Genomic DNA, 13,944 nt, shown 5'->3' on the forward strand with positions numbered 1-13,944 from the left:
AACAGTGAAACGATCCATGCTGTCGGATGGGCATGTAAAGCTAGCAGTCGGTCCTGCGCCTAGCTCTCTCCAGTCGTGTCAGACAATTCGTCCCATTGGGCTATGAGAGTGATGGAACAGAGAGTGCTCCTGTGTACTGCGCACACACTTGGGCACTATAATCTACTCCTGCGTAGATGGCTGATCTCAAAATGAGATTAGGAGGAGGAGCTAGGAGGACATTACATCTTATAGGTATACTACCACTTTGACGTTAGGAAATTGTTAGAACCTTACACGGTTTACACGTGGATAGTTTAGAAATAAAGTTGACATCATAAAATTAACAAGTGAATTGAAAGTGATGTCATTGGAAACTTGCCTCACACTTTTAGGCTCTTGGGTGCGAATTATCAAGTTTTTTATGTATTAGATTAGGTTCTACCTTTTTTGGCATAAGATTTATTTGCCTAATCTCGTATTGCATAGTAACGTTTGGTCAAAGTCTCGTTACGCCGAAAATCGTATGGCATAAATCTCGTTTAGTAAAAAGTTATTTCGCATAACATTGTTTAGCCTAATAATGGTATGGCCAAATCTTGAATAGCCTAATAATGCTATGGCATAGGTTTATACAAAGTAATAATATTCGTTTGGCTTTAACTTTGACGGAGCGTCTCCCTAGTCTCCCTACATAGCGCAAACTGGTGCCTTGTATTGTTTGCGCTGTTTGGAAAACGCTCCGCTCCGCTTCGCTGCGCTCCGCTTTGGTTTTGATGAACATGTGCACCTAACACGCTCCTCCTCGCTTTGCTCGTCGTCGCACCTATTTTTAGGTTTCGATCTCATGGGGTTTGTAATAATTATATTGGTCGTTAACTTTCGATTTTTTGATCATACAATATCGTGATTTTCGGGATGTAGGAGAAAAATACCACAATTTGTACATTTACTACATACTTAATATATTATTTATTAAGATAACATTAGGAGAAACAAGATTATACATAGGTATAGACGAACATAAATTTGAGCAAACGAAACTTAGGTGTTTAAAGATTGTGCCTAAAGAGTTTTAGACGAAACGAGCCTTATGCCACATAAGTCTTGGCAAAGTGATGGTTCGTCCAAAAAAGTTTAGACCATACGAGTTATGCGAAATGAGTTTTGGTCAATAAAGATTATGCGAGATGAGCGGAACCCATTAGATTATTGAAGAAAAAAACATATAATTTGGTAAAATAAAATATTATGAGGCCTGTGACTGTGAATTTTGATTTGTTGGGTTTTTTGGTTTGTTGTTTTTGGTCGGGTCAGTCACAGTCACGAACCGGACCTTATTTTTTTTATAAATAATAATGTTAAGGATGATTTGTGTTTGTATTCAGAAATGAGATAAGCACTTAAGTACTTACTTAGGTATACTTACCTACATAAAGAAGAAGAATCAATAAATATTTCAAACATTTACCAAAAAGATACTTACAACCATTCATTCAACCATACATTACTTCCATGCTTACAACTTATTTTTTTAACAATTATATTATTCCAACAACCACCAACAGAACTAACTTAACTTATCGTCACTCGCATTCTTTCAGAACATCGTCACTCGCATTCTTTCAGAACATGGTGACGAGTTTCAGATTCCTTTTGTCGAGGAGGCCTTACAAACCTGGACGATCCTTTGCCCTCTAAGCAATCCTCCCGCGAGGCCCGATACCCAAAGGAGCTGGGACGACATTCAGTGCAAGGTTGCACTCAAGAAGCTCGAGGACAGCGTGTCTGGAGCACATTTAGCAAGGGTGAAAGCTGCAGCAAAGCCAGAATCGGGCGCATGGCTTCATGCTTTACCGTCTCCAGTTCTCGGCACACTACTGGATAACGACACATTGCGGGTGGCGGTGGCATTGAGACTAGGATGTGACGTTTGCGAGCCGCACAGATGCATTTGCGGTGTGGGAGTGGAGGCTAATGGTCACCACGGCCTGAGTTGCGGCAGATGCGCCGGCAGATTCCCCCGACACCACGCTCTCAACGACCTGATCAGAAGGGCTCTGAATTCAGCAAACATCCCGTGCGTGCTGGAGCCGCCGGGTCTGAGCCGCACGGACGGCAAGCGCCCAGACGGCTTAACGTTGGTGCCCTGGGAGCGTGGTAAAAGTCTTCTGTGGGATGCGACTTGCGTCAGCACTTTTGCCGCATCTCATGTCGGTAGCACAAAACGCATCGCTGGGTCTGCTGCTGAAAGTGCTGCGACCGCTAAGCATGCCAAATATAGCATGCTATCAAAAACCTATATATTTGTGCCTTTTGCCGTCGAAACAACGGGAGTGTGGGGTTTTGAGGCAAAACAGTTTTTGTCGAGCCTCAGCCGACGCCTCAGGGAGCGAGGCCAAGACCGACGCTCGGGATCGTATCTGGCTCAAAGAATCTCCCTAGCCATACAGCGAGGCAATGCAGCCAGCATTATGGGAACCTTTGAGCCAGGTACGATAAGAGGAGGTCTTTTTGATTAGGTGAAGTATTTTGTTATTTTGCATGTTTATTTGTTAATTAATTTTACTTAACTTATTATTATTTTTCACTTTTATTTATTGTGCGCCAATTTTTCTGTTATAAAGTTTAATGAAAAGAAAAGAGAGAAAGAAATCGAAAGCTCATGCCGTCGCGTCGGTTACATAGCAATACACAGTTTACAAACACAGCGCATTAAGTTTTTCCAGGCACTTGTTTTAGTTGTTGTTGCAGATCGTGCGATTGCTATGACTACTGGGCCAGGCTTGACGCCTGGCGAAATAGTCTTAGCAATTACATTATGAAATGAGACTTTCTTTCCAATACCAAACTTTCTATGTTGCTAACCTCTCATTTAGATCTGTCAGATATAAAACATCTAATTACTATCCGTTTTGCCACTTGACGCACCTATTAGCTTTTAATTACAGTAGGCCGAGTCAGATTAATAGTACCTATGACGGCAAGCCAGCCAGCATCTCAGTTGCATTGCGAGGCCGGTCCTGCGGGTAATAGCCGCATTTATTTTTGCTTACACGGACCCTGATAAGATCGCGTCGAGGCGGTTCAGCTGTTTGAGCAATTTAATTAATAATCATGTGAGGAGTTGAGTGAGTCGGCGTCCGTCTGTCGCCACAGCCACCGCGTCGATACAGCGCGGCGCAGGCACGCATGCGCGAGCCGCCAGCTGACGCATGTCCGCGAGAGACGCGGCACTTGCGAAACAACTCCTTGCCGCTGTCGCATAATTGATAGGTCCATTCGATACTGACATTGAACGGCCGATGCACGGCGCCGGCGGCCGACCGCTTGATTACAGAGGCCAGTTATTTGCGTACTGCTACTGCGATAACGCGCGCTCCCCCGTGCGCCGTCTCGGCCCCCTCACCCCTGCATCTACGCCGAGGGTTGCTACCCGAAAAAATGGATCAGTGATACACGCAGTGTCTCAGTGCCCGAGTGCTTTTAGCATACGATGTGTCGTAAATAAATAGTGATTTGAGTGTGTCGTTGGTGCCAGTGCGTGTGGACAGACATGAGTGTGGTCAAGGAGAAGCCTGGAGCTCCCGGGGCCCTGGAGGACGACAATGTGACGTCACGGCGGTCCATGTTGGACGGTGAGTTTGTTTTCTAGAACATCGATCAAGCTGCCATGTTAGTGGGTGAACTAGACAGCACCTAGACTGCGTTTTGAGATTTTGCAAATGTAAGACTTAGACAGAAAAGGTCATGACCGATGATGGATGAATCAAGTACATTGGAGGTTACCATGTTACCATGTGACTGTCTTCATATTGATTTTCTGCTGCGTATAAAAACACTTGCGCTTTCCCTGAAGCCCAATGCAGGCTGTTGTTTGCGTGAATATTGTCGGTATCGCGACTATTCGCGTGAATTATGAATATTTCGCCTGAAGCGTGGGAACATCGAGAATTCCAACGCATTCAATTGATTGACATTCAAGTAACGTAATCATACCTTATTCTTTTACAACCATCGATGACACAGTCACAATAGGAAGATTCCAATTGTACCTAACTAATACCTGTTCACATGTGTATTGTTAGAACGAATGAAAATGCATGACATCAGCTGGTGGTTCTCATTGAGTCTATAGGTAGGTACCTAAGTATGTGTGTACGTATTCGCTACAAGTTTGACCTGCATTAAAATATGCGCAGAATTTTCTACCATATTGTGCGCAATTAACTAAAAACTGTTCTACCGGGTGGCTGCAAACAAAACAGCATGGAGTCCCTATCCTATTATAGGACCCAATAGCTACGGTGTATTTTTCGACTGCATGACGCATCAGAAGCTGACCTTGAGCTGACAAGTGCATCCAAACAGGGCCGGTTCGGGGCAGGTCCAGTCGGTATCCTGTTTAAAATGGCAACTTTAAAATTCCGTGCCCCACCAGTGGCAATCGCACCAGAGAGCATTCACCCCGATTCCCCTTTGTCTGCCTCGTTTGTAGGGTTTTAAAATCGATACGAGTCACCATGATCAACTTGTTTGGGAACTAATTAGGTAAACCGATCGTTTGGTTTGTCGGTCGAGGCGGCTAAATGCATTTTTCTTAGGAACTCGTTATTGCTTTAGTAACTGGCTGGTAACACGCAAGTCATTCATAAAGAGACGTTCGAATTTTAAGTTTAGAAGAAAAAACTATAAGATGCAGCATTGAGTTTTTAATTAATTCATTTGTCAATGTTTCTTCCGTTATTTCATTATCATTATATTTCTTGTTCAAAGGCCATGCACGATAAGTGTTGTGATAAGTACAATTTTAGTAAGTAAGTATACCTAGTTGTTGCAATAAAACTAGTACTTCCAAAAACTATTATTTTATGGTTTGAAAAAGTAACTGAAGTGTTCTGAACTAAAATACTTGGTCGGGAGTTTTTATCTTCGGCTAGGTTTCAACATGTTGCTAGGTAGTTGCTAAGCGTTGACAGAATGCAACATAAACTGTACCTATGCATAATGCATGAATTCAAACGCAACTTGAGTCTTCTAGTGTCGCGAATAAACACCTCAATAGGACTTTGGTCAGCAGTTTATTTGCATGCTATTTGGCATTGACCAGTTTGGCTTTAACTTTCTGTTTATTTTTGTCTTCTCTACCTGTACCTATGACCTTTATAACGATTTATTTATCTTGTTCTTTTGATCTTGGAGCAGTGTTAAATCGTTGAACTATAATTTTATGGATACTCATGTATTAAAATATGTAGATATCTACTAGTTCCGTTGTGTATGTGGCTTCGTACCTACCTATCTACCTCAAAGTATTATTTCGCCTAAATCATAAAATATGTATGTATTTACAAGTAGGTTATAAGTTGTTAGCGCCTACTTAGACGCTAATTCTGCTGGTCCTACGACATTGAACGTATTGTTCAATACAGTATCATGTTACACATGTTGTGCACATGTTGCGTGGTTCAGTTCCGATATTGATTTCAATAGCTCCCTTTACTTCATATATTATGTTGTAGGTAATTTATTTCAAAATATCCGTTTAAACATTGGGTTTTAACTAGCAAAATTACACGGTGGTGAATTGCTGCACCTTATCTTCCTTGGTGTTTTCGTAACAAAGAGGGTATAAAATAATATTATAACTAGCGTAACAGGGTCCATTATAGGGAGTAGGGGGGCATTTTCAAGGACTCAACATAATCTAAATACTAACACGTTATAATTTATCCGAATTTAAAGTGGGCTCACTGAAGGTGAATGTGCAAAATTTTGAAAATGAAATAAGTAAATATAAGTATACTTATAACGGCTGATTTTTCAATGGTCAGATAAGTGTAATCTGAAGAATAAAATTGTTGCTGTCATTGTCTAATACAAACATTCTGATGTGACAGCAACAATTTTATTCCTTAGATAACACTTATCTGACTATTGAAAAATCAGCCCTAAATTAAGCTCTTCAATTTCATGAGAGGATTGGGCTCGTAATTGCTGAAGGAAGTGGTTTAATTGAGCTCGTTACTTGCGCACACGCAGCAAACGGCGTAAATGGACCACTTTAAACAACATGTGGCCTATTTACTGATAATGGAACGAAACATGTAGTTACACCATCTATCTATCTACCGATCTTTTTTTGAGTACACTTTCCCATTTTATAGTCAAAGAGTGCATAAAACACCACACACATGCTGTTTTTAAATTGCTTTTAAGTCTTAAAACGCTATTTACATACTACAAGTAGGAAGGTAACTCTTTAAACGCATAAACATAGCTGAGTGTTTACAGGCTTCTTTTAAACTTGTTTGTAATAAAATAAGCAAATTTCCTTGAGCTGTGTATGACCTTATTAAAGAACAGGATGACTCAGATTCACGTTAAATCTTATCCGAAAAAAATATTACAAAACGGAGCCTAAGGTAGCTAGCTAACCTTAAAATAGTGCAGGCAACAAATAAATTGCTATCGATAAGAATTTGCATAATATTCGCAAAGAGCGTTACCAGTGGCGGCGGTCACTATTCTACTTTCTAAAACAAATTGATTTGACTTTCAACAAATTGCAGAACACCGGTAGAAACGGGCGGGAAGAGACCAAAGAGAGACATTTTGTGGTTAGAGCCAAGATGTACCATTCCACAATATAACAGATCCTTGGACAAAGGCCATATTATTTAACAGTCTCGCGATGTGACTTGCATACGCAAGCGATTACTGTGGTTTGATTATTTATTCACGTGTTTAGGAAGCGTTCGTAGTCGAGCTAGCTTCAGTGATCTTAACTGACCACTGAGGTTAAGCAACAACTGGCACGGTCAGCCATTGGATTGGATGGGTGACCGATTTCAAGTGGTTCTTTTCTGGACGTTTCCGTGCTTCGGACAGCGCGTCAAGCCGTGGGTCCCGGTTGCCGCTTCGGTAGCAAGTATGCTTGTGTTGGGGTCTTCCAACCCGCACTAGTAGGCCAGCGTGGTAGACTAGGCCTAAACCCTTCCTTCATTTGAAGGAGACCCGTGCCCCAGGAGCGGGGACGTGATGGGTTGTGATGTGATGTTAGGAATTAGTAGTCGCCTTCCAATGAAACTTTGGCAGCACAATCGAGTGTACCCGAGTGTATCTGACCAATCACATTACTGCGAGGAAAACATTGCGACTGAAACAACGGAGGAATCGGGGACTTACAGTTGTTTATGGCGCCCATGTTATAAGTAACTTTTTCTTCCCATAGAACGAATTACACCAGAATACAACGTGAATAATTCGAATGATTGATTGATAACGAATTGAATGAAACAAATTAAGATTTTTTTATTCAACGTGTAACGTTCTTAGCCAAGACGTCAAATAATCTCCAATAAGCAATGCGCTGTAGCTTTCATCGGAGCAGGTTATCGACACAAAATCAGTATGAGATGAGCACGAGCTAGAGTGATGCAAATTACGAGACGCATCGTTTACGATGTCGTGAGGTCTCGAGAGCTAGACAAATATTATGCATAATAATATTATGCTAGTGCACGAATTTAGACCAAAACTGTAACGCAACTTAGATCTGGACCAAATTATCTTAGCACTGCATACACTGCAATAGTCTTTAGTGACGAAACTGCTCTGGGTATAAGTGTTATGTTGGATCGCAGTTTGTCACGAACTGAAATCGTCAGGGCTTAATTCCTAAAGTGTGTACATTCAAAATATCATGTTCAATTACGGTTGATTAGTAACCAAACAAGTAATACACCGAATCAACAAAGCATAAGAAGATAATCCAAGGTTAATGTCCATCGATAAAAACTTTAGCTGCTTTAATAACAGTGAAGACATACAGATATCTAAGGTCACAGATAAATTACTGATTACACCAGTTACATTGAAACGTGCAATAAAAGCAGAACTTTATACAGTGCTCGGTTGAATGAACGCAGCGTACGAAATTGTTATACAATTCGAGCGTAAATGGGACGTTCGTGGTCGATAAATTCGCTTGAATCAGGAATGAGCGGAGCGGCGACCGCATCCGCGCTCTCCCCGCACGGAGAGTGCGACTGTTGGGCCCAGGACGTGGAGACGTGACTGCAATCACTGCGGTGATACCACTATTCCAGCATTGGTTCTGTCCTAGTAAAGGTCACGCCGCCGTACCTGATAACCAACAGCATTCCAGCACTAAGTCAGCTCGCTCCAAATCATAACACAACCGTGAGAAAGCATTCCGCTTTCAAGACCTATAATCAGACCCACTAATTCGGACATTAAAATCTGTTGATTGATTGCCAATGGCAGAATTTCGAGACGAAAACACTTTCTCCGTTGATTACATTGGTTTTTTCGGCCATGGTCTATGCATTACATCGGCGTAACGATAACATTCATTAATTTGTTGCGGGATCGCCTGGTGGATCGAAAGAATCGCGATCGAAATGAGATTGAAGTGGTCTGGCGGGTGATAGCGGCGAGCGGCGCGGGAGGCGCGCAGTCGGTGCGGCGCCGTCGACCGGGGCACGCCGCTCACCACTAGACGCACTTCACTTTACTGTGACACGGTCCCACTACCATGGACATCGACGGTGAACAGTGAACCTTGTGCTAGCAACATGGGGGAGGAGCAGGAGGGCGACTCCATCAACTCGTGGGAGCTGAACGGGCTGAACTCGCTGGACCTGTGGGACTACACCGTGGAGCTGGAGTGCCTGCAAGGAACCGAAGGTTGGCTATCTCTTTCTTTGGCCAAGGTTGTGAGCGAGAGGCCCGAGTGCAGTGGCGGTCGTTGCGCTCACCCGCTGACTCGAAGGCTCACGTCGGAGTTATTACGTGTGACGCACTGGCCTCTAATGGTTTTCCGCATCATGAAGTCAGTTTTTACCGGCCATACCGGAATAATATGTTTTTGATGGGGAGATTCAGGGGTTCCGATGGAGTGCTATAGATATTTCCTGTCCCCATCGTTAATAATTTGTTCTAAGAATGGTGCATTTTTGTGTTATCGGTTTTTTTTAACTTACTTTTTTTACTTACTATAAAGTCTATAAACAATTGAAGTAATGCGTAATTTAAAAAAAAATATTTTCAATGGAAATTAAAACAGCAGAAAACTACATAATCCTTACTCCTCACCAAACAACATAGCAAACTTTTTCAAAACTTTTCCACATGACAAAATATGTGCACCGCTTTGGTAATCTCTAGTCAAATGTTAATTCAAGTGACGTTGCACCACTTATCTTCGATTAAAACACCGAGCAAGACCTAAATGAGTCACTCACTATCAAAAATTTAATGCCGCCGAAACTGGTATTGGCCAAAGATAAAAGTAAAACTTGACCGAATGATCAACGGCCAAGTCATTCTCCACTTTCGTGATACTTATTACATTGCTATAGCGATCATTAACAAAATACCAAGATAAGTTAACGACCTACTTTTCAGTCAATACCCTAGAAGAAGACGGATTCATTGTCATGCACACGATCAAATCAAGAGAAATACTGTAATTTTCTTAGTAAGGACTTAATTATACCCTGATGGACTGCTTAAGCGCCGAGGTCTATCAAACGATAGAATGACAATAGATTTTTTAGATGTGCCAAAGATTAACCAATATGAAACACAGGTAGTTGTATCAAAAACCGGTAAAATTAGAGTGTATATAATGTTACATGTAGTTACAAAATACTCCCTATTATTACGCTGTTACTACATACAGTCACGGGATCTCTGCAATTTAACCTTCAGTTGTAAGTAATATTTTTATTACAAGCAATTTAAAGTAAGTTTTAGTAAGAGGGGTTTAGTCAACATTTCGGGTTAAAATCGCGTGCAGAACATTCGATAAAAACAACTAGAGAAGAGATGCTTGGACAAAATATTTTTTTTTCGGCTTTTGCCATAAAATTATGCGTGATTTAATTTTTTTGTTGAAGAGTTATAAATCCTAAATAATATTATAAATGCGAAAGTAACCGTGTCTGTCTGTATGTCTGTTACTCTTTCAAAACTACTGAACGGATTTGAATGAAATTTGGTATACATATGGTGTAGACCCTGGGAAAGAACATAGGCTTTTTTATCCCGGAAATCCCACGGGAAAACTTTTTAAGGCGAAGCGAAGCGCGGGGGAACAGCTAGTACAAAATAAACACATCTTCTCAAATTAATTGCACATAGTATGGAAGGCTAATTCATTACATTACCATAGGAGCCCATAGTATGTTGTTTTTATGCCTTTTGCGAGATGCTTTTTTGAGAGTCAAATCAAAGAGTGTACTTTAGTAAGCTTAAAAAAACCGTTTACTAATTATAAGTAAGTACTTGTCAATTATGAATAGCAAACAAGCATTGTTTAAAGTCCAGTCTTTAGTCTCTGGCAAATAAATGAAGTAAGCTAACAATAGCTATCATCGTTAGTTAGCTATTTAGTAATGTTAGAATACCATTAAGCAGCTTATTTTTGGTGGATTCATTGTTTTTTTTGAACTCTGATATAGTTTTACCTAGCTATATCAGTAAGTATATTTTTTTTTATCATAAATGATATTTGTATAATACAATTTATGAAAAACTATCAACATTTTAAAGTGCAAGTATCTATGTAGGGACCTTTTACGTGAATCTAATTATAAAAATATATTTTGTAAGTAGGTATACCTAAGTAATTTTATTCAAACTTGAGCTTATTAAAGTAGCGTGATTTTAATTAATTATGTTGTAGGTACTTCTATTTATTTTTTATTTATTTATTTATTTAAGAATACATTAAATACATTTAGGTTACAAATGAATAGTGCGTCAGAAACCTGTTAGGGTTTATATGCGCACTATGGTTCCTCGACTGAAATATATACATAAATATAGTGCTACAATCAATAGGTAGGTACAATTAATTTCAATTTTATCTTGCGAACAAAAGTTACTAGACATAAAAAGCTTATTACTATTACGTGGGTACATGCAAAATCTTTATTTCTCTGGTCATTGCGAGGTGAGCAAAGCATTGGTATGCGTACAGTTGCTATCTATCTTTTATTATACAATAAATGTCTCATATCTCATTAAATACACATACAAATAAAGCAAGAGTAATAATGAGTGACGGAGTTATCATAATGGGCACACAGCGAAGCAACTTTGAACCAGGAAATAAACGGTTCTTGCTCGGACAAAAACATGCAATTTTGAAAATTATACTATCGTATCTGTGAAGATTCTAGTTGACTCGTATTGCTAGATTTAATCTATCTCCAACTTATCTTCATCCAGTTGCTACCTACTAACTGGACATAGGCTTGCCACTAAGCACGGATTGGATGCGGTCTCAAGCGTCCCGCATCCAGTTCCATCGCAGGTTCCATAAGGGAAGCTTTCTACACTACCATTGTTTAGTCATGGTTTTGACTCTCTCTCACAATGTTTAAAAAAGTATAGCTTTCCATCGGGTTTTCAACACAGATGTGATGAGCCTATTACCTACCACTTTCGATTCCCAACTTTGATTTACTGGCTGTTCTTCTAGAAGTTTTATTAGCGCTGCGATTTATTATATTATTTTATTATCGCTTGTATTTTGTTACCTATCAGTGTATTAAGTAATTAATATTTTCTTGTATTTTATTATTTATTCTACAATTTGCGCAACTCAACGAAGTTGGAAATGTTTTCTTGTTTTGAAATGTATTGTTCAGTTGAATTTTCATCATTTCTTATTGAAGCATTTAAAAAGGTGATGAGTTGTTGCGACGTCCGTCGCCGTCGGTCTAACACACAATAGGTGAACTATGACCGATGGCACAAATACTTACATTAGATATTTTGTTTATTTCATACAATCACAATGAATAGAAAATGGCTAATGGCTAGCACATAATAAGTCAGAGTGATTGATGATACAATAACACCTAAGTATGCGTTGTTAATTAAAAACGTTGTCCTAAATAAGTTTTATTTATGTTGTAGGTATTATAAAGAAGGAAGGAGTGTATTGTAATAAAAAGACGACGCAATACTTATTGCAGGGAAGTAAATCAAAATGTTTGAGATAAAGAAAGCCATTAAGTAATGTACTTATAGTCTTGCATGTTTTTATTGCTTATTCACCCACGTTATTTATATCGCTAATGTTTTATTGTTATGGACTACTGACTACACTTATTCTGCATATTCACTACTTATCGCGCAATACTATATACCTACTAGTGAGATCCGGAATAGTGATCCGACACGATGAGATTCGTATGAGAAAGTACAGACAACTACAACTTAACTTAAGTATACCTACAAGAAACAAACTCACCAATTTTTTACATTGACTAATGGTGATGAGTTCGTCAAACCTTATTTTGTACGGACCTATTATGCGAAACATAAGTATAGTTAAAGACACACAGACTTTAGAATAGAAGTAGCTAAATCAAGGCAAGAAAACTACAGTAAAAAGTTAAAGTAAAGTAAAGATTATCGATAGCCACGCAACAATCTGTTGCTTATGGTTGTTAGCAACCAGCAACCGCTTTCGATTTTATTTTTATTTACCAACACTTTCCTATGGCCTGTCTCTCCGCCACATACGCCTATGGCACTTGGCAGTAAAGCACAGTACCATACATTCGAAGTAACGTAACTGTACCTATGTAAGTTTAAGTTAACTTTACACACGGCACTTACTAATTCGCGCGGCGTGGCGATGTATGAGAATTTGAAATATGTGTCTAAAATGAAATATTAGTACAGATAATAGCAATAACTGTGTACATATAGAAGTCTACAGAGTGTTGAATCTGACTGTCTATAGTTTGTCTCATCAAGTCCCATGTGATGGTACGCGATTCTACACTGAATTAACAGATACTGTGTCCATCCTATAGCTAACGTGCAAATGTAATGGCCAAAATTGTTCGGTCACTTTCTACAATGGCGTTTAGAGATAAGTTTAAGTCACTTAATAGCGGATATTTTCAATTACAAGCTCATTTCATTATTATTGTAAGAAAGAAAACACTGACAAAAACAAATCATTCATAACATAACAATTATATCATGGAAGTGCTTAGTAACACAGTTAAAAGTGGTAGTTAGCATGTGGATCGTAATAAAGGTAGTTAAGTAAGCCGATTATGCAGTTTGATGGCGCGAAATAGCATTTCCTAACCTGCCCGGTGGCGCATAACCAAACATGTTCAATTGTTTTTTTATTTCCATTTCATGGAAGTTTTTAGTGTCGAGAACTGGCAACTTGTTTGTTAAGCCGATGGCAAGGGGCCAACACGGAAAATATAACCTGTTTCGACGCAAAAACTGCAGCTACAGGTTGTAAATAATTAATAATATATGAAAAGTTCCCACCTGTCTACCAAAAACATTATAGGTGCTGAAGTTCAAGTATCTTTGCTTCATTATTCATCATTTAAAATGTAAAATCCTCACAAGATTTTAAATAATGGTTTGCAGTTTAAGTAGTTCACGTTGAAGCTGTTAGCTGAAGCGTGGATTAAATGGTGGATAAGCATTGAAATAAATTGTCTATTAAAAAATTCCAGTCGACTTCAGTAACGAGGACAAACATTTTTTTTTTCTGTAAGGCAATGACTTTGATAATATCAACCAATAATAACTCCATCGTACAGTCTGTAGAAAAAATATAATTATATCTACATATGGGTGATGGGAATAGTATTTATGTAATTTATAAAGCACCATATTATGTGTGTCTTATCGCATATTTAATAATAAATGTAACTCAGTCACTAAACCATCATGCCGAATCATGCGTACAAAATATTAGTACCTATGGCATTGTTGTTAGTTACTTATATTAAATATTTAGGAAATAATTGTACAACAACATACTAAAAGAATGCAAGAGAAACATTACGCATTACAAAACATGATCGTACCGTTTAGCCGATGTAGGTTACCGCGGCGGAGAATTCTTGCACGATAATACGCTTCGCAGACGAGACTCTATGG

At 39.2% G+C, this 13,944-nt stretch overlaps 1 protein-coding gene across 3 annotated transcripts in view; it reads left to right on the forward strand.

Moving 5' to 3' along the window:
• LOC105390355 (cerebellar degeneration-related protein 2-like) overlaps window positions 1-13,944 on the forward strand; it is a 62,335-nt gene that overhangs the window by 43,117 nt on the left and 5,274 nt on the right. The window contains exon 1 of one of the 3 annotated variants that reach the window (XM_011561645.3): window positions 3,220-3,617. The exons of 1 other annotated variant lie outside the window; for it this stretch is intronic. In XM_011561645.3, the coding sequence (XP_011559947.3) occupies window positions 3,536-3,617 (82 nt within the window). In that variant the 5' untranslated portion in view covers window positions 3,220-3,535. Of the gene's footprint in view, window positions 1-3,219; window positions 3,618-8,391; window positions 8,692-13,944 lie in introns of those variants that run through there. One more of the 3 variants, XM_011561644.3, reaches the window with a different exon arrangement.

Source organism: Plutella xylostella, chromosome 10, assembly GCF_932276165.1.
Source record: "Plutella xylostella chromosome 10, ilPluXylo3.1, whole genome shotgun sequence".
NCBI classification, from domain to species: Eukaryota; Metazoa; Arthropoda; class Insecta; order Lepidoptera; family Plutellidae; genus Plutella; species Plutella xylostella.